A 22,541-nucleotide genomic window follows, 5' to 3' on the forward strand; every position below is an offset into this window, starting at 1 on the left:
TCTCTGAGACTGTGCTATTTCTATATTTAGGTTATGTTGATAGTACACTGCAAGGGTAAGAAGTCAAATTTTGTTTTTTAGCTATGTTCAGCTGACACTGTCTTTTGCATGATACTTTAGGCTTCTGCAGCACAGTAGAGTTACTTGCCTAAGAGATGGAGCTAGTTGGCTGTTCCTTATCTTCCTTTAAAAAAAATCTTTAAAACAGGATGGCCCTATAGTTGTAATTTATGCTTCTTTCAGGACTGCTTATTCTATTTGTCTTTTGTTGTTGTACATTCTTAATTCTTGCAGCAGTTGTGCTGGTAAACTTGTGAGGAAAGAGCTGGGGAAAGACGGAAATGCTTCTAGGGACTTCAGTTCTTGTTTTGGGGTCAGCTTTGAGTTTTGTGCTATTACTGTTAGGCAGTCTGAGAGGTGTAGAGCTAAAGTTGTAATGCAATTTAAAAATCCAGGAGTCATGGAAGTAGGTGCATGCATAACTACTTTCATGAAACACTCTTAGTCCTCTAGCATCTGATAGCAGCTTTCAGAGGTAAGTTGTCCCTGAACTGGAAAGCTCTGTCGGGCTCTTGTGGAAAATAATAACCTATTGATTCAGCCAGGTCTTATCACAGACTGCTGTTTTCAGTTCAGCTGAATGGAAATGCTTGGAAACCAAGATCTACTGGACTTGACAAATATTTAACTGAGCTGAGATGTACTTCCTCTGCTCATTTTCTTCACCCCCTCTTTGCATGGGAAGGGTAGGAGTTATTTTGTGGTAGGGAAAATGGCTCTTCCTACTTTGTTTCTATCCAAATATATGTTGCAATACACATGAAAAGCATTTAGCACCAGGAGCTTTAGAAGTGCTTTGTAATAAGAACAAAATTAAAGAACTGTGTGTGCACTATGTGTAAATTGAAGATTTTCTCTTTAAACTACATGACAAGTAGGAACAGGTTGGTTGCCTAATTTTGAATATGTTAATGGGAAGGGTGGACAGCTTCAGTGTGTACAGGAGAAAGACAGTCTCTCTTAAGTGCTGAAACATGGGTGAAGGGTGGGGTGGGGGAACAAAAATGTCTGGAAGCCTAATCTGGTTTTGAAAAATGTATAGTTTTTGATATTAAAAAGGCCTGGAACCTAAGTGAAATTGCTCCAGGAGAGGCAACCCATTCTTTCTTTGCCCAAGAAAGGGCTAGAATAGACTAGCTAATAAAGCCAGCATCTATGTGCCTTGAGGGCATGGCACTTAGATGCTGCATGCCCCTAAGACATCTGGAAGCTACCCTGGCCAACCAGACGTGGGCAACTTCAAGACGCTCCGGGGCGCCATGTTCGCACCGCTGCGCCACTGGAGCAGCTTGAAACTGCTGGGGTTGTGGTTGGGCTGCCTAAGGCACCTTTTTACTGGCCCAAAAGGGAGCAGATCTTTCCCACTTTTATTTGGGCTGGTTCCAGGGCGGGTGTGTGGTTGCCACAGCACCAGGTCAAGTGGTGCCAGAGCAGCCCCAATCCTCACTTTTTGGGCAGTCTATCCGCCCCTAAGGATAATCCAGATGGGGCTGAGGGCCACAGATCCCTTGAGAACTTCACACAGCCCTAGCGCCACAATTTGCTCATCACTATATTAAAGAGAAACCTGGATTGCACACGAGAGTGCTCTTTGTGACTGAGCCACTGTTTTGTTTACATATATATTATTTCCTTACAATATGTTTCATGAAAAGTGATCATTAGTGTGCATGTGGAAAAACCCGCAAGCTGTATTCCTAAAAAAAGTTTCATAAGGTAAGTCTCTTTCATTACAGTGTAATTGAATTTAAGAATATATATTTTGCTTGGGGTTGGCCTCCAAGGTGCATTTTGGAATGACAGTTCCCCAGCTTTGTAGGGAGAAATCCTTATTTACAAGATGTGTTTCCTTGGAAGAATAACACAGCAAAACAGTCACAAAATTGAAATACATTCATAAATACATGCAAAAATTAAGAATGACTAGGTAAATATAACAAGACAATATAAAAATAAATGCTAAAGATATCACTTAAAATAGAGGAATCACATTAAAGTTATATTATTTTCTTTTTTAATTCAAAAAGTTCTATCTCTATTATTTTAGAAGTATATCATACATAATATATACAAAAAAGGAAACATTTCTTACAGGTAACATCTCATTTTGTTTCGCATCGCATATTTCAAATAAGAACAAATAGGCAAGCAATAAACATTTTCATTTCATTAATCAAATCCAGTCTTGTGGCATGTATCTATAAAACAATTCATTTCTTTACGTCATCAAATCCCTTTTAATATTTAATGCGTTTTCCCAAAATTGTAATACCGGAAGCCATTCCTCATTTATTTTATCTGTGGACTTATTGATCAGGAATGTAAGTCTAGTTCCTGTAGTTTTAAGTGTCCATTCCTCTAAATTTGGTATATCACCGTTTTTCCAATTTTTGACTACAGTGGTACCCCGGGATACGAATGCGCCGGGTTACGAATTTTTCGGGATACGAAAAAATCCCATAGGGATTTATTGCTTCGGCTTACGAAGGTTTCTTCGGGTTACGAAAAAACCGCGGCGCTATTTTCCGCCACCGGAGGGCAGCAGAGAGCTATTTTTCCATTAGCGCCTATGGGAATTCGGCTTACGAAGGTATTTCGGGTTACGAAATTAACCGCAGAACGAATTAATTTCGTAACCCGGGGTACCACTGTATAACCAATCATGCTGCTGTTGTTATGTTTCTATTTCTTGTTTAAAGACAGATGTTATGTTTAATAGATAAAATTCTGGTAGCATTTTGAATTGTATCTTAAATATTTTTTGAATAGTTAAATGTATTTCCCCCAAAAACCTTTTGATCTTACTACAAGTCCACCACATGTGATATAATGATCCAGAGTCTTTTTTACAATGCCAGCATTAAAATTATATTATAACCATACCATAAAATAGTAGAGGCCACAATGAAAGTCCCTTTTGACTCAAGTTTTCTTTATTTGTGAAGTTGCTTGATGGCTATTGTGAAAAACATTTTAATGCTAGTAGAATTCAAAGACATAGCCATGTTAGGCTGGAATATTAGTATGTAACGAGATCTTGTAGACTTTTGAGACTAACTGCGTGAAAAGTTGTAGCATAAGATTTTGTAGGCTTGGTCTACCTCAGATACATCAAAGGTGCTGCAAGATCCCTTTGCATATATTCTATGTCACTGTAACTGCAAGGTAAGGTGCCTTCAGAGGATTGGATTCAAATGATAACAATATTTTATAATTATAAATGTAGCATCTTTTAAAATACCCTGGCTTCCCCCCCCCCCCCAACAGGACTGAATATACCTTATAAGAGATTGTTGTGGTGGTATTAACTGGCATCAAGTCAACTTGGACTTATGGCTACTGTATGAATGAGAGACCTCCAAGTCACCCTGTCATCAATAGCTGTGCTCAGGGCTATGGCTTCATTGACTGAGTCTATCCATCTGTAATGTGGTCTTTTCCCCCTACTGCCTTCTACCTTACCAAGAATTACTGTCTTTTCCATTGAGTCTTATGATACGGCCAACGTTCTTGGCTTCTAGGAAGAGTTCTGGCTTGATTTGCTCTAGGTCTCATTCGTTTGTTTTTTTACCTGTCCACAGTTTTGGTAGAACTCTTCTCCAGTACCTCATTTCAAATGAATTGTTTTTCTTCCTATCTGTCCAGTGTTCACAACCATACATAGAAATTAAAAATATGATGACATGGACAATCCTAACTTCAGTATGCAGTGATGTAGTCTTACACTTCAGGAGCTTGTCTAGTTCTTTCATAGTTGCCCTTCCACATCCTAGTCTATTTCTGACTTCTTGATTGCAGTCTCCATTCTGATTAATAACTGTGCCAAGGTATTTCTATACAATCTTGAACTGTTTCAGTGTCTTCATTGATCAGGTGTGTAGATCATCTGTTGCCATTATTTTCCCCCTTAACATTGAACTGTAAATGTGCCTTTGCACTTTCTTCCTTGAATTATTCCAAGTCTACTATTTTCTGCTAGTATTATAGTGTCATCTGCATATCTTAAATTGTTGATGTTCCTTCTTCCAGTGTTCATATTGCTTTCCACCAAGTTTAATCCTGCTTTATATATGGTATGTTCAGCATACAGATTAAACAGGTTGATAAAATCCAGCCTTACTTGACCCTCTTGTCAATTGGAAATCATTCCATTTCTTTGTATTTTGTCCTAACAGTTCCTGTAATCCAGTGACTCAGGAGGTGGAGACTGGCAGATTGCTTGAGTTGAGGAGGTCTGGATTGCCGCAGACTATGACGATCCATACTAAGTTTGGAATCAATGGTAGCCTCTTATCCTGAGTACAGGTTACACAAGACAATTAAATTCTGTGGTATGCCCATTTCTTTTGAGTGCAATCCATAATTTCTGTTGTCTGTATGGTCAAAGGCTTTGCTGTAATATATAAACAAACTGATTTTCATTTGAAATTATTTTGTGTGCTCCATTCCATGGTATGTTTGCAGTATGATCTCTAGTGTCTCTTTCTTTCCTGAACATAGCTTGGACATCTGGCATTTCTCACTCCTTATATAGAAATTTTGAGCATCATTTTGCTTGCATGGGAGATTAATGCAATAGTCTTATGGTTATTGAAATCCCTAATGTCCCGTTTCTTGGAGATTGGAATGTATATTGTGGTGTGGTAGTGATGATGATTTTATTTTATTCTATTTACTGATATCCTGCCTTTTTCCTAGTATGACTAAATGGCTAATTGGCTAACGTGGCTAACAGCAAATTTAAAACAGTACAGTTTAAAAGCAATGAAAAACATTTTAAAAAGTATAAAGTTTAGAAAACAAACTATTTTAAAAGTTAAAACAATTACACAGTAAAAATATTAAAATATTTTAAAAAGTCGATACTAACTTTAATGTGATTTGCACAGCATTTATAAGTGCAATTCTCATCAGTTTAAAAAAGTCTGACAGCACAAAAATATTTTTACCTGCTGCTAAAAGAGCAGGGACAGAGCCATCCTGGCCTCTCTAGAAAGGGAGTTCCAAAGCTTGCGAGCAGCCACTGAGAAGACCCTCTCCCTTGTTCCCACTAAAAGAGCCTAAGAGGGTGTAGGGACAGAGAGGGGCGTATTCTGAAAGCCACGTATGGGAAGCCCGTGTATGGTGCAAGCTCATTGTATTAGTGGGTTTTCCCTGAAGTCACACTGACTTTGCATTATGTCCCTTGACAGCTTTTGCTACATCTCTCTTTGCTATTAATGTTACTTTATTTTTTATTTTTAGTTTTTTTATTACCTGAGTAACACTGTAATTATCTATCTCATTCCTGTCTACTCTGGCTCACTCACCCCAAATATTGCAATGTTTATATATTCCACTTCTTGTTTTACTATGTCTAGCGTTCTCTAATTCATGCTTCTTGCATTCCATGTTCATATAATATATGTTGTGAAACTTGGACTTTCACCCCTGAGCATGTTAACAGCTAGACAGCCTTTCAGATTGGGTTGATGCAGTTGGGTTGATTAGCCACTACTCATAGTTGTCCTCTACTTTACCCCGGTAGCTCCTTCAATACCATCTGACCTGGGAATCTATCTTCTGGTACTCTCTTTTTTTCATTTTGAATTGTCTCATCCTAGGGTTTTAATGGTAAAAGACTTTCAAAATAGGCTTACCATGCCTCCTGTATAGTAGTGACAAATGTTAGCTATGGTCTCACTGTTGTTGTTTCTAAGAGATCCTTCACCAGTATCACCTCCAATGACTGCTGCTACCCAGTAGCTATTTGATACATTTAGTCTTGATTATCACCAAAAGCCTCTCTGATATAGGAGACCCTACCAGCAAGACTGCTACTGTCAGCATAGCCTCTTGCCTCAGAGGAGCACACAATCCCACCACCAGTGAAAGGTAGTGCCATGTGAGAGTAAGAGATGGTAGATGTTAGGGAAAAAAAGTAATTTGACGTTTAGACGTTACTAAGAGAAGAGGGAAGAGAGAAAATCAAAAGTGTGGAGGACTGATAAAATATTTGCTTAAGGTCCTTCCCAAGCAAGGGGAGTAGGTGGAAGAGCTCCAAAATACTTCCAGAAAAATAGATTTAGGGAAAATGGTGCTGACATTTCTTTAGCTTCACTAGATCTTCCTGAAGAGATAACAGGGACCTTTGTAATGTAAAGAGAGGAGATCCTGCTGGTATTCATATCAAATAATCAGTATTGCTCCCACAGTGGTTCATATTCTTCATTTCCTTCCTTTATTGATCCTGGCCCAGTGCTTAGCCTTGAGGCCGTTTTCAGTCACAGCTTAACAATTTTTTCCTGTTCTGAACAAACCAGTTTCACAAAGAGTTTTCTCAGCACACACCTGTATAAGTCTTGGCAGAGATGTCTAAATACCAACAGCTTGACAAACTTCTATAACTGAAAACAATGTGCAATATGCTGTATTAAGCAGGCGACAAAGACATTTAATTTTCCTGCTTGTCCTAAAATACATTTTTTTTCTCTTACACACACCTTGAATGTGCCTGAAATTTAATGTTTTTAAATTTTCTTCCACAAGTGTTTATCAGAGGTTTTTGTATGTGTGTTAAGTTATATCCAATTAATGTTTGTTTAATTAATCTGCCATTAGATTGGGATTTGATGGACGGGACTGTGTGTGTCACATTGCTTGCATTTTATACTTTAAGCTAACTTGTTGCCTTCACATGTGGTGGAGCCTTTTGTGCTGTCAGAAGTGCTGAATTAAGATGCTACTACAAGTCTTCTCTATCTGGAATAAGGAGCTGCTTTCTTCTGTAAAATTATCCTGTGTTAGTACCTATCTCTAAAAGACTGACTCATTCCCTAGAAAATACTAGGTTTTCCTAGAACATAATAGTACTAATAATCTGTTCTGTAGTGTGTATTGAGTGCATCAGTTTCTCAGTGCCTGCTCTACCATCTGTTTGATTACATATCTCTGGAAAACTGAGTGCATATAATAAATGAACAGCCTTCTCTTTAAGATTTATATTTGTTTTCAGACAGTTAGGCCGCTTGAAGCTTACACAAGTGCCAAATGAACAAAATCTGAATAGGGAACTAACCTCTTTTCCTTCATGTGTACCAAAAACCCCCAGTGATGGGACTTCATGGGCTACGATTTAACTCAAAGTTAATCTTTAGTAATAAAGTTTCAAAACATGATTTCTGATTGTATGTTAAATTTCAGATATTAGAGGTGCATCAAGTAAAAGAAAACATGGTGAAAAATGGCAGTTCACATTTCCCAGTCTAGGCACTCTAGCAATCCTTTCTTGCATTGCCTAGTCAGTGGCTTTCAGTCTGAGATTGGAGTCATTTATTAAAGCTGAATGGTGGAAAATTCAGGACACATAGAAATATTTCTTCACAGAGCAAATAATTAAAACTGGGATTCGCTGCCATAAGCTGCCAAGTTAGGATGGCTTTAAAAGAGAATTGGAGAGTTCATGGTGGTTAGTGTTTTCATCTACTAAGGGGTGAGATGTCTATATACCACATCCAGTATCAGAGACATTGTGCCTCTTTATATGAGTTGCTTATGAATGTGTGATGGACAGTGCAATTGCACTCACTTTTGGTGGGTGGACTTCTCACAGGCAACTGTGAAAAGAATGCTGGCCTAGACAGGCCATTTGTTTGATCTGCTGTGGCTTCTCTTATGTTTTTCTAGGCAGTCCAATGTGAAGTAAATATCTTTCCTGTCTCCCCCTCGTGATTTATGTTTAAAGGTTTGTTGTCTCTGAACATAGAGATCCTGTATGGCTATTGTGACTAATAAATGACATAGGAAGAAACAGTTCTCCCTTAAATTTATTGCTTATATTTATTAAGGCCTGGATTATTTTGGAGAGAATTTTCTTTCTTTAAGCGGTTTCTAAAGACAAAAATAAAAATACATAATTTATGAGAACACATGCAATAATTTTTAAAACATTTTAGAAACAAAACTCCTGAGTTAAAAAAAATGATTACATTTGAGAGCTCCTGTTTTTTTTTAAAGTTCCAAATATACTTCTGTGTTCCATCAATAGTCTTTAAGTTTACTCATAAATAGTTTTTGCCATGGATGCTAAATGGTATATACCATTCTTTCTCAAGATATCTGATGTGGAAAACCAGCAACCCCCCCCCCCCCCCCCCCCCCCCCCCAGGGGCAAGTACCATATTTGTGTATATTGGCTTCTCTTACTTTTCTTAATTTCTGGTTGTGGCAGACTGGCAGCCAATGGCTCACAGCCTGGTAGCAGTCCAGGGATCATCACTTTGTGGTACTGGCATATCCACGCATACATCCTGTATCTGGAAGAACAACAACAACAATTCATTGCATTCAGTGCCTTTCTTTTTATGTTGCTGCCCATCTAATAACCATTGCTAGGCCTATCCTCCAACATATGTCATCATTCCCTATCGAAATGGGCATTGTATCTTGTTTTGATGAATTCCAGACATTTTATTTAGAGGGGGAAAAACACTTGTGTTTGTCTGCCTCACTGATGTTGTGTTAAATGTAATTGGTTGACTTTTATAATTATAAGACTGGGAGAAAATTGCTTTATCATGCATGGTATTTCACAAACATAACTTTTATTGCAAGCCAAGTTGTAACAAATCAAGAAAATTAACAGAACCTGCCTTGGATATGATCATTGACCAGCTGGCACGCTTGTGCTTTGCAGTGATTTAATTTGTAAACCTCTTTGAATCCTAGTTTTGGGGAAAAGGTGGGATATAAATGAATAGATGATTTTGATGACGACGATGAGATATAGGTTGGAATCCTATCACACAATTCACCCCACTAGTGAAAGGAAAACATTCTTAACAGTAAGTTACAAAACATTTGTGTAATGATTGTAGATTCTATGCATGAATGTCTTTAAGTTTGCACAGATTTGTCTCCTTTTTGGGGTGAGGGGGAGAAACAGACTGCTCCTCATCTTTTTTTTTTCTCTTTAGCTTCCCTTTCCTCTTATAACATGGCTGAGACCATATTTTCACTGCAGCATGCCCAAAGAAAAATGCTTCTTGCCTTTTGTACAGTACACTGAAAATATTTTCTGCCAGTGTTAGATCTAAACCTCTGTAAAGTCCCCTAGAAACAGTCAAAGCGAAGAGTGTGTTACTTGAATGCTTTGGCTTTCCATCCCTGCTCCCCAGTAAGTGCCAGCTTGTTGTTTATGATCACTGGGAGATCCACAGTCTCTCATATATCCGTCTCACCCCTACCTGTTGGAAAGCCAAAATAATTCAGGTAAAGAGTTGCAGTATTCTTTCATTGTTGTTTTGCTGTATAAATAGTTGGACTGCTAGAAAGTACTGGAAATTTCCTTGTTTGAAGTTACTGACAAGTCAGGCCCTTTTGTGTAAATATGCAATATTGTTACTGTTTTTTAGTTTACAGTAAACCTATCTGCAATACCAGTGCAAGAGACATTTCATCTTCCTGTTTGGAGACTGTTTCTTCAACATACAAAATACCAATGCATATTGTGTAGATTCAGAGGATTTTATCTTCCATGGTTCATCTCCTTCCTCCTTGTACCATTACTTAATTCTGTTCATTCATTTATTCATTTCATTTCATACCTAGATCCATTAGTACTGATTGTTATTAAATATCTTGCTCTTCGGCCATAAGGCCTTCAAGGTAGTATATATAACATATGCTGAAATATTCTAATTATGCAAATTAATCTCATGTACTTTCTAAATCAGCCCATTGAAGACATTGTTGCAGGTTCCCCCCCCCCCCCCTTTTACTGTGTTTTGACCTTCATACAGATCTTTACTGGTACAGCTGATTTGGTAGAACCAGTACAGAGTAATGTTTTACAATGATGGGTTTGGAATAGGGAGCCATAGTGCAAATGTCTACTTGGTCCTGGAATTTACCATGTGAATTTGGGACACTATAATCAAGTCTGATCAAACCTGTGTTACAGAACCCTTGCTTTTTATACTTTGCTGCTCATACTGCTCACTCTCCCTTCCTACTCCCTCCTTCACTTTACTTCAGCCTTGACATGCCTACATCCCCTCTTTTTACACAGTGCTACCTATATTGTTCACTCCCCTTCCCTCCTACCTCTGCACTGTACATCCTTGCAACGCTTTCCTCCCTTGCTTCTGCCATTCTCCCAAATCACCTTGTGTACCCCCTTACTCCGTCTCCTCCCCTTTCATCTTGGCAATGGCTCTCTCCCATGCTTCTTCCATTCTGCACTTCAATTGCTCACTCTGTCATCTTTTCAACTCCCCCCTTCTCTCATTTTATGTCCTCAATTGCTCCACTTTCTTGCTTCTTGTACACCACCACCTCCACCACTCAGTCTCTCCTTCTCCATGGGTTGCCTCACATTGCACCCTAGTAATGCACTCCTACGTTTCTTACACAAGGCTACTGGAATTACTTCCCTTCCTTTCTACACTTTCCCTCACTTTGCACCCTCTCAGTGAGCCGTTCCCTTGTATCTTGCACTATGCCACCTACATTCCTCACTTTCTCTCTTGCTCCTTTGCTTGTTTCTCTCCCTTGCAATGTTCCCCATCCTTGTTTCTTGTACTTCTCTGCCTGCACTGATCACTCCCTTTGTCCTCCCTTCCTTGCCTCACATTGCATCCTTGCGACATCTGTCTTCCTTGCTACTTACACAATGCCATAGATATTGGCATAGGGAACTACTCCCTCCTATGCCTCACTCCCTTCTTCTAATGCACCTCTGGTGCTTACTGCACTTCACCACTTGCACTATGCACTCTCCCTTCTCTTGTCCCTGAAAGGTAGGGGTGGACTTGTTTCTTCCAGAACAAATTCATAGAAGGTTGCTTCCACATTTTGTCCCATAGCTAGATTTTTACAAGGGCTAGAAGTGTTTTTTTTTTAAATGAAAGCTTGGAATCCAGGCCAGATGATGGTTCAATTGGGCCCAAGGTGGTTTGTTTAGAATCTGGGTAAAGCCTGGCCAAACAGGGGTATGACAACACTAACTAAAAGCTTTCTAAAGAATAAAGCACTAATCAACACTCCAAAATATAAAAACGCTAAGCAAAATAGCAGTGTCTCTACTAATTACCTGGCGATAATCAATGACAGGGCTAGTATAACCGTCATAGGGAGGAAACTGCACAATGGAGGTGTGGCTACATGCAGAAAAGGCCATGTTCTCCATTCTCACAAGCCTAGTCCCTCTCAGTAGCAGAATGTACAATGAGCCCTCAAGACCAAGGTGCTAGACTACAGGCAACTTCATACATGAGAAACTGGTAAGTAATTAATGAAGAATTAATGCTATCCAGAATATCAATCTTCAATTCTACACTACATTAAGATGGATGAAATTTCTCCTGCAGAAACTCTCTCTCCCTCTGTCTGTCTTTCCTTCCTCTTTTAATGTGTGCATGTACTATATTGCCACAATTACCCATGTCTAGAAGCCATGCTATACATTCACGATACAAGGTGACAATGTAAAATAAGCCACTCAGCTATATAAAACATAATGTATGATGGGGTCCCCCATCACACAGGAGATTATGTTCTTGTAGGGGGGGAAATCAAGTGTTAGCATTTCATTCAGCCATGAAACCACTAGGTGATTCAGCCTTGGGACAGTCTCCATCTCTCTGACTAAAGGTAACTAAGTTGTTACTTGCCCTGAAACTTGAAGGAGTGGGTAAGAGTTTGGACTGTACATTGTTCAGTATCTGAAATTGTTAACTTTCCACTGTGAATTTATGTAGTAAAGGGTGAAAGGTTCCAGGTTTTGGCAGACATTTTGGCAAATGGCTGTGTGGGGCCCATCTATCTGAGTAACCACTACTATTGCCACTACTACTTTGCTGCCTCTTCTCCTTTCTGGGACCAGTCCATACTACCACTATTTTTCCTTGTTCCTCCTCCTGCTTATTTGTTTCAAGAGGACAGGTCAACAAACAGCCAAAATAAGGACTTCTTAGAAATTGGTGGATGTTCAGGGCAGAGGACTCCTCCATCCCCTGTTGCCTAATTTTGTAGGAAGCCAAAATACTGATATTTTTTCAGCCTTTAGGTTTGTTTTGCCTATTAAAAAGAATATTTTTATATTAAGAGACTAGGCTTGTGGGGAGTGAGAGCAAGGAATGTTGTGATTTATGTTTAACTTTAAATCTTTAACATTTCAAATCCTGTGTGTTGTGAAGGAAGCAGTACCCTGGTAAAGTCACCCATAACACAAAATCTAGTTCTGGCCAGCTGTGGTAACACAAACATCATCTGTTTGCTGCTGCAGCAACCCAACCCACAACATAAGCCAGAGAGCCCTTGTTGCACACTTGGAATCTTCTGTCCTGTTGCATTGGTCACTGAACTCATGCAGTAGGGAGCCCACTTCCCAGACTGTGATCTTGGGTCTCTTCTGGTCACCCCTGGTTCTGCAAAATGCCAACCCTTCTTTCTCACAAGAGGTGCACAGATGAGGGTGAAGAGCAAATGCTGCTGGCAGAAGATCGACCAGATTTGATTGAGTCTCTTGATCCCAGGTGTGACAGCAGCAGCAACAACCAAAGCTGCTTAGGAAGAATTCGTCTTCGAGCGAAGAAAAGAGAATATCAGTCTGTTCCAGAGAGTCTGGATTATTTGCCTTCACACAGTACGATTTACAAGAAATGGCTGCAGGGACAAAGCTACAGGTAACAACATCCTTAATATCCAAATCAGTACTGGTCTAGTATGATTAAATAAGGGACATGCTAAATTGCAAATGGGGCGGATAAATGATAAGAAAACCAGTGTGGTATAGTGGTTTGAGTGTTTGAACTAGACCTTGGGAGACCAGGATTTAATTCCTATTCAGTCATGAAAACCCACTGGGTGACTCTGGTCAAGTCAAACAGTCCAGGTTTAAGAGGAAGGTGATGGCAAACCCTTTCTGAATAAACTTCACTGAGAAAACCCCTGAAAAGTTAGCCTTAGGGTCACCATAAATTGGAGGCAACTTGAAGGCGCACAACACAAATGGTAAACAGTATTATTATTATTATTATTATTATTATTATTATTAATCTTTATTTATAAAGCGCTGTAAATGTACACAGTGCTGTACATACAATCTTTTAATACAATCAGTGTATTAAAATCAATACAATCAATGTATTTAATACACTGTGAATTTTTTCTGAGTGCTACGGCAGTTTAGCCTATGGAAGCTATCTGAGTCCTCCAGACCAGCGGAGTACATGGGGATTGGGACTAATTGCAACCCCTTTTTGGTTTGGGGTCTCAGGCCCCTTATAGTGTATTTCTTTTTCTCATATCATGATCTCATGATGTGCCCCCTTTAAACTGAAACAAATTTCTATTATTATTACAGTATTCTATTTCTTTCTTTCTTGTCTTCCTCCCAGTATAGGGACTCAAGGCGGCTAACAAAATCTAAAACAGCCCAAGTTAAAACAGCATGAAACATTAAAAATACTGAGATTAAAAAACAAACAATTTCAAAAGTTTAAAAACATTACATTATTAAAAATTTAAACTTAAAACATACATCACCCATGTCTGTGTGCAAAAGCTTGGTTGCATAAAAATGTTTTTATCTGCTGCAGAAGCGAAAGCAGGGATGGAGCCATTCTGGTCTCTCTAGGGAGGGAGTTCCAGAGATAGGAAGCAGCCATTGAGAATGCTTTCTCTCTTGTTCCCACCAAACAAGCCTGGGAAGGTGGTGGGCCAGAGAGAAAGGCCTTTCTGGACAATCTGTGTTCTAGTGGGTTCATAAAATGAGATACAGTCATTCAAATAACCTGGACCCAAGCCATATAGGGCTTTATAGGTCAGAACCAGCACTTTGAATTGTGCCCGGAAATGGCAGCCCATGGAGCTCTTGCAACAAGGGAGTTGTGTGCTCTCTGTAGCCATTTCTACGGTTAAAACTAATCAAAATAAGCTTTCCCCCCCCTTTCCAAGCCAAATTTGCTACTTCGACATGAATTTTTAAGGTGTGAAAAGAACAAAAAAGGAACCTTTAACAATTTCTATACAAATGGTCTCCTTAAGGTCGTTGTCTACAGTAATAGTTATAATAACAGTTACAATAAAAGAAAGTGTTATTTGAAGGTAGCAAAAATAGTTACTTTTTAAAGAGAACCAGAAATACACAAGCCTCTGCATTGCAATTCAAAACACTCACCCTATAACTATAGAAGTAGCAAAACAAGTTACAATTGACGTTGATAAGGAGTGAAGTTGTGTCACATCACATATGGTAAAATGGCATAGTTTTGCATTAGTGCAAAAAAGGAATAAATTATATTATTTGTAACTGGTTATGTCCAAGCTCTGAAGAGGGAGAAGACTTAAACCTGGTCCTCTCCCTACAAAAGACCCTAGGCTTACAGGAAGTAAATGCAAGGAATAATAAGCCGGCACAATAAGGGCTTGTCTTGCAGCAGGCAGTGAATAGATACAGCCCGCAATGTTGCTTTTCAAATAACCCAATGTTTCTTTGCACACCTGGCCTAAATTTTCTTTTGGTCCTGACTAGAGTAGACCCATTGAATCAAATTATGTGTTGATTCATCATTCAACGATGGAATAGATCTACTATAGCTAGAACTAAACACGATACCAGCCCTGGGTGCTTTTTGGACATGAAAAAAAAACCTTTCTCTCTGGTTTTGCCACCATATTGGTTGGCTGGTATGGAATCACTTGGTTTCGTAGTAGAATAAGAACAGAGTATTTGTCTTACCTTTTTCCTTGTGTACTATTTCCCCCCCTTTTTACAGCAAGCTTTAAAAGGCTACTGAGCAGGATCAGTCTTCATTGGGCCATGTTTTGGGCAACTGTAGAAACTTTATTTTGAACTACATCTCCCAGAATCATGAGCCAGCATGGCCACTACTGGCTAGGAGGACTCTGGGAGTTGTAGTTCAAATTAACTCTCCTAAGCTCTGGTTTAGCATTGCTCCATTTGCTCCCTGAACTCAGTAAATTTGAAATCCCCAAGGCTCTCCTGAGTCTACTTCCCCATGTATATGGATAGTGACATTTTTGCTACATAAAAGCAGGTACTCAGATAAGTGTTAGTTTTAGAGATTCATGTAACTAATGCTAAATTATCAATACAGATTTATTGGGCAGAAAGAAACATCACACCATGTAAATACATATTAATTCTTGTATTGGTTTAAATTGCTTTACAAGGTACAGTAAAATAATATTTGGGAATCTTGTTTTTACTGGTTTCGGAGTGGTTTTGTTTTTGCTACCTAATGTTCTCATTTATTTTCAGAAAAAGTTGCCCAATGTGAGTTATTTTATCCCAGTTCCTTTATCCTACGTAGGCTGTGGTGCTATGCAAATAACAAGCTCCTGAAACTAATAGGGGTTTATTTCTGAGCGTGAGACTGAACTATTAAATAAATCAGTGGACCACTTAAGTATATATTTTATCCAGATTTAAATAATTTGAATATTTAAGCAAAATTTAAACTCATTCTAGTGAGTAAGATGACAAAATGCCAACATAAGGATTATTATTATTATTATTATTATTATTATTATTATTATTATTATTATGGTTTACTTATCTGGGACTGTAACTTTACACAGCACTATACATACAATCGATTAAAATAGATACAATAAACCTGACTAGTGTATATTCTACAAAAATAAAAAATAATTAAATTTCATACATTTTAGTACATGTTAACATTCAATAAAATGTCAGGGAACAAATTAAAATAACATTAGATAATGGAATTGATCACAATTCATATAAGAGTTCGACATGAGTCAGATAATCTAAATCAAGATTTTTCATAGCTCATTGAATAAAAACAAGAAGATTAAGATGAAATTAAAGTAGGGACTTTTGGTGGATGAACAAATTGGATTTAGCTCATTGACTGGTAAAGCTTAGTCTTCCAGATATTATTGGTCTATGACTCCGATGAGTATTAACCAGCATAGCCAATGGTGAGGAGTGTCAGGAGTTGCAGTCTAGCATCTCAAGGACCACATTTGACCAAGATCCATCTAGAGTTTGGATGGAACAGGTCAGAAGACTAGCCCTGCCCTCTTTTTTTGATAATGTGATTCATCCCCTCAATCTGCCCATTTTTAATGAAGCATATTATGGAAAAAAATGGGACATGTCTAACATCAATTGTCTTTAAAAGGCAATCATAAAAGGTTGTGATACTTGTCATTAAAGGGGCTAAAGTTGAGAGAGATGTAGAACTTGTAAATCTCTCAAAGGTTGCAATCACTTTCCATTATTTTCTCTCTGAGTATATTCATTAAGAAAAAGCCCTATAATACCATCTATTGGTGATAGAGAAGAGTACAGGCAGATTGGACAAATGATGAGGAATGGTTACATTATGAAGGGACACAAAATGCATTGGAAATTGCATTCGTTTACAGTATTAGACAAAATTTCAAATTCACAGGCAGGTTATACAATTTTTTAAGCAGGGTCTCCCAAAAATATCACAAAATTCAAATGGGAGAGGAAGATACTAGAAACAAGTAACCAAGACTTTCAGGAAGTTTAAAAAAACAAAAACAAAAACATAATACTTTGATAAGAATAATGCACAGACATGTTACTGAGATATAGCTTAGACATATAAATCGATTGTAAGAGAGAAAGTTCCTTGTAACCAGGATATATTCTGGTTTACTTTGGACTGAATGAGTAAGGAAAGTTGGTATGTAGAGAGATCTTGCAGCACCTTTGAGACAACTGAAAGAAAGATGTTGGTAGCATAAGCTTTCATAGACTTCAGTCTACTCCCTCAGATCCAAGCTCATGCTGCCAGCTTCTTTAGGTTAGTCTCAAAGGTGCTACAAGATCTCTCTACATACTGATTTTAAGGAAAGGTGGACTTGCTTTGATAAGAATCTCGAAAATGTTAAAAAGACCCCGGAAGAACTAGATCATTGGCTCTGTTAATTCATTCTGGCATCTTAGCATTCAGAGATAACTGGTCTATGCATTCTAGCTCCTAATGCTATTGCAGATAATTAAAAGAGCTAAATGTAACCCACTCGTGACAATAAGTAATCTCATGGGGGGGGGGAGCAAAACAGTTTTCATTGGGAGGGCACTATGAGATCTTTCTGTAGGGGAAATGTTTTCAGAAGTAATGACAAAACTAATCCCCAATTAATGCATTTTAATTAGAAAGTTATTGTGAAGCTTCTTAAATGCAAATCAATTTAAAATACAGTATTTTCCACATGTAAAATAGTTGAGTGAATTAAATAACAGTGACTAAGAAGTAAATTAATATTGTGCAAATTATCCTACTGTGATGACTGAACTGTTAATAAAGTCCAATGTGCTATGAATTCTCTGCAACTTGTGGAGAGGATGTCCATTTGAAATTTCTTCAGGTATGTTACTTTCAAAATAAATGGTTGCTAAATTTGCTTTTTTCTGATGAAGCATTGAATGCTTGCATGGTGTCAGCACATGTATCAAAGTCCAGGATTAATTTCACATGCAGCTGTAGATGAACCAAAGGTGAGTCCTGCATCTTACAAAGTGTATGTGTACAAAAAAGCTTGTTTCGAGATGTACAATGTTCTAATAAATTTATGAAGGGTTAAGTGTTAGGAATTTGCAAAATTCTACTATATCCTTTTCTTTCAATGCCTAAACTGTATTTCTAAATCCTTAAATGCATTGCTAGAAATTTTGGGGTAGTATCAGAGTTGCAAGAGACCACAAGGGCCATCTAGTTCAGCCTCCAGCCATGCAGGAACTCACAATTAAAGCACCCCCAACAGATGGCCTTCCAGTCTCTGTTTAAAAAGAAGGTGATTCCACCACTCTCTGAGGGAGTGTGTTCTACTGTTTAACAGCCCTTACTGCCAGGAAGTTCCTCCTAATGTTTAGGTTGAATGTCCTTTCCTGTAGCTTGCATCCATTGTTCCGGGTACTATTCCCTGCAGCAGCAGAGAACAAGCTTGCTGCATCCTCAATATGACATCCCTTCAAATACTTACACAGGGCTATAATATCATCTCTTAACTTTGTCTTCTGTGTGTCTTAAATACACACAGCTCCCAAAGCCTGTCCTCACAGGGCATGGTTTCCAGACCCTTCACCATTCACGGAGAGAGAGAATTTTTATTTAGGGGGCAATGCCTTCATTTACCCTCCATTGCTACACCCTGAATGTTTCAAAAGCTTATATTTCTACCATAATTCTCAGATTCTGTATCTGTAATAATGCTGAAGGTCAAATGAATTGGCTCTAATTGCATTTTTTTTTGGCAGAGGTTGCATTTTGACTGGAGACTAGTCATAGGCATAAACTGCTCAAAAGAAGTTGCAGAGAAAATTTATATCCAGATGGGGGAAGATTTCCAGGGAACAGGAGAGATATCTGATATCAAGGAGACTCAGTCAGTGACTAAGGAAGATTTTCCTTCCAACCTTCTAATTTCCTAGAGCAGTAGCTGAAGAAATTAAGGCTAGCAAAATGTGACAATCTCTCTGAACTGAAAGCTGAGATTCTCAAAAGTCACAGATTTCATTCCCCAAGTCAAGATACTATGACATGTGTCCATTAACTACTTCAGTTACCAAAAGGCAAATTTTTAATGAGTTAATTGCAATTGATTTGCTATTTTTATGGTGGTTTTTTTCATTTTCAGATTGGACTGGGATCGATGGCTGATGATGGGCATCATTGGAATACTAGTAGGAATCCTGGGTTTCCTGATCCACCAAATAATTGATTATTTCATCCAGCTGAAATGGGAACTGGTAGAGAGTTATATCCAGGTAAAATGGCAACAAATAATGAAATCAATCTCTCTTTTCACATTCTTTGTAAATTTCAACTACTATTTTGTTATCTTTCATTAGGATTATGCTATCTCTGTCCCTTGCTACATTTCTTTCTAAAACATTGAATGAAAATACTATTGGTCAGTGTCAATTGTGTGGATACACCTAGAGATGTGTGTGTTTGTATGGTGCATCATTTCTCTTAATGACTGAGCATTTGCTAGCAGGAACCATTTTCTCTGAATCTCCTCCAACTTGTCTAAATGCTCCTTAAAGTATGTGCTCAGAGCTGAACACAGGTGAGGCCTGACCAGTGCAGAATATAGTGGGACTATTCTCTTGACTTGGAAACTCGTTTCTATTAATGCAGGCTAAAATAGCATTGTCACAGTCTTTCCCACTGTGGTAAAATGTAGAATATTTCTATTTAAATTAAATCCATTTTTGAATGAAGTTACGCCTGTACATTAGCATGTTAGTATTTGTTCTCTTTCCTGATAATGTATTCCTTTTCCCTCTGTGGGCATGGATGTATGGTTTTACTACTACCACACCAGAATCTAGTCTGGGCACACTAGATATAATCACAAAAACAACACACCATAAGGCCCAAGACAGCAGAAATCGTCAGTGGATTTGCTGAGGACAGTGAATACTATACTGGTGCAATAGGCCCACTGGCAAATGTGTGGTGGAGCATAGTTTCAGTTTCCTTTTGACAGAGTCAGCTATGCTGAGCTCTTGAAGTGGTTGTAAGGAATCTGCATATTATTTAGTATGTCAGCAACAAGAGCCCATTTGTCATTAAAGAGGACATCATGGATAAGTAGTTCGGAGCATCTGGTCTTCATTTTAACCTGGCAGAGGTTAAAAATGTTACCATCAAAATGAAAACAAATGTAGGCTCCAACCATTATCCTTAAGGGTTGCAACTAACATTGCTGTGAAGAGACCAAGGAGTTGTGTACATGCTGTTGTGGTTTACCATAATCAAAAACACCAGGAGTAGGATTTCAGTTGCAAGAAAGGTGAACAAAAGAATGTTGCTGAATATATGCCCCAGCCTCTGAATTCATCTACCCAGGTATTCTTCTTCCTCTTGTTGGGTTCTGAGACATCTCATGAGATGAGTGTGTACTGTATGTATCTACAAGTCACCTGTTGACTTATGGCAACGCCATGAATTTAATAGGGTTTTCTTATTGAAGGAATACTTAAAAGTAATTTTGACTGTTCCTGAAATATGGCCTACAGCACCTGGAACTGGATGGTGGTCTAACCAGGTCTGACCCAGTTTATCTTCCAAGATCAGACAGGATCTGGTACCTTTTGGCAAAAAGCTAAGATCCATTAAAATAGCACAGAGTGACAGCCATGTCATTCACAGGACAAGAGGCAAAGGAATGTAAGGACAAAGAGCAATAATTGATGTGGGAATATGTGTCATATGTTCCTGGTGATTTGTTCTTTCAAATTCATTGGAGTGTGGCTTTCATTTCACTTTGCAAAATCTGGGGTTAATTTTTGTAAATTTCTTCTTTCCATGTGTTATTCAACTTTTCATTTTTATATAGCTCTTCTGTGTATTGCTTCCATTTAATTTTTTTTATCATGGTCCTTTGGAAATACAGGTGAAATATTTTATTATAAGTAGAAAACAGTCTTGTTTAACTTTCGTTTACCTGTTGAACTTTTGATTGCAATGCACATGCAAGGCAGCTCATCTAAGCGCCCACCCAATTATGCTCCCACCCAATTATGGTTTGTTAATGCCAGTTATGATAATGATAATTGTTTGTACTTACATTTCCACCCCCCCCCCACTAATTGCATTCTCCTACTTTGACCATGAGTATCAATATCTGCCAAATACGGTAACGCTTCATGCATCTGATGAAATGCATTGTGGTCCATGAAAGCTTATGCCAAAAAACCTGTTAGTCTTCAAAGATAAATACCGATGGACAAAGGTAGATAATAGATAGCTTGCTGGGTTTTTGTTTTTCCTGAAAAAGGCTTAAAAAGATACTCCTTTGTATAAGAAAAAATAAAGTACTTTGAAGGAAGTGACAATCCAATGTGATAGATATGTTTCTATCCTTGTACTTCCCCTAATATAAATCCTTTATCCACCATCTCCCCTGTAGCTGCTGTTTTGTTTCCCTTATAGAATTTACACTGTAGAAATAAATGGTATAACTAACATTTAAATCTTTAATACACATTTAACTTATTAAGGCATGTATCTTAGTAAACTTAAAATGATCCTACCCTATTCCCAAGACAAAATAATTTTTATAAGAAATATGGAGCTAGTCCAGCAAAAAGACTTTATCTTTAATTTATTATTGTTTGAATCAGTTTTCCAGAATTTAAAATTTCATATCAGATTTCTACCTTAATATGCTTCTGTCTACATTTTCCCCTTGCCTTAGCATCACATAGTGGCTCAGGAAGCAGAGCACTGTGGAAATGAATTGCATTTCTCCCTTCCTTCTGGAGCACCTCTGTTGCTGCTAGATTACTTCTTTCGTTGTGCACTTAACATGCTTCATCCCCATTATTTTCCCTCCCTGGACTTATCTTGTGCCTCAGTAATACCTCCTGCTTCTTCCTTTGATGTTCCTATTGCATCTCTTAAACCCTGTTTCTCCTTCCTCACCTTTTGAAATCAGATCGCCCTCCTTTGAGCCTCTCCTCTCCTCATACCTACCTCTCCTGCCCCTTGCATGCTGCCGCTGCAGTTCTTGTTTCTTTCTCCCTCCACTCTCACTTCCCCTCTTCTGTCACCTCACTGTACACCCTCACAATATGTCTCTTTTTGCATTCTCACTTAAATGCTTACTCTCCCTTCCTATACCCTTGCCTCATTAATACCCTCACAATAAGGCTCTCCCTTGCTTCTTGCACTCTGTTGCTCATATCATTAACTCTCCCTTTACTCCTCCTCCTCCGTTACATCACTCATGTCCCTGGAGTAAACTATTCTCTTGCTTCTTGCAGTCTGTCTTCTGTACCATACACTTTTCTACTCCCTCCTTCACCTCACTTCACACCCTCGCAATGCATCGCTTTGTTACTTCTTGTACTTTGTTACCTGCTCTGTTCCTTCTCCCTTTCCTTGACCCTAAAAGGCAGACTGAGCATGTTAGTTGCAGGTAGGGTTGCCATAAGCCAGGACCTCCAAACCGGGACAAATGTAGGACAAATGTAGGACAACATTTTTCAAATGTAGGACACGTTTTTATAAAAATGGAGGACACGCAAATTTTTTTGATGATTTTTAAAAAATGTTAATCTAAATGCATGTATCTAAGGCATGATCAAAATGGAGGACATTTTGGCATTATTCCTAGACAAAAAAAAAAAAAAATCAAGACAGGAGTGTATATATTTAATAATAAAATAATGAATAAATAAATAAAAAACAAGACAGGGGTGTATATATTTAATCATAAAAATAATGAAAAAATAAATAAAAAATGAGACAGGGGTGTATATATTTAATAATAAAAATAATGGAAAAAAGCAATAATAAAAATAATAAAATAAAAAACAAAAAATAATAAAAATTAATAAAATAAAAACAAGAAATAATAAAAATTAATAAAATAAAATAAGTATTTTATATTTTAAAAAAATAATTAAAACCCCCCCAAAAAACAAGGCAGACCTAATGGCCACTGACTCAGCTTTC

General features: G+C 38.0%; 1 protein-coding gene across 1 annotated transcript in view; it reads left to right on the forward strand.

Moving 5' to 3' along the window:
- Nucleotides 1–11,265: 11,265 nt before the first annotated feature.
- LOC121929229 (chloride channel protein C-like) overlaps nucleotides 11,266–22,541 on the forward strand; it is an 86,127-nt gene continuing 74,851 nt past the window's right edge. Inside the window, exons 1-3 of the mRNA XM_042464576.1 lie at nucleotides 11,266–11,321; nucleotides 12,576–12,725; nucleotides 18,709–18,838. Coding sequence (XP_042320510.1) covers nucleotides 11,266–11,321; nucleotides 12,576–12,725; nucleotides 18,709–18,838 — 336 coding nt within the window. The remainder of the gene's footprint in view (nucleotides 11,322–12,575; nucleotides 12,726–18,708; nucleotides 18,839–22,541) is intronic.

This window comes from Sceloporus undulatus, chromosome 4 (assembly GCF_019175285.1).
Source record: "Sceloporus undulatus isolate JIND9_A2432 ecotype Alabama chromosome 4, SceUnd_v1.1, whole genome shotgun sequence".
Taxonomy (NCBI): Eukaryota; Metazoa; Chordata; class Lepidosauria; order Squamata; family Phrynosomatidae; genus Sceloporus; species Sceloporus undulatus.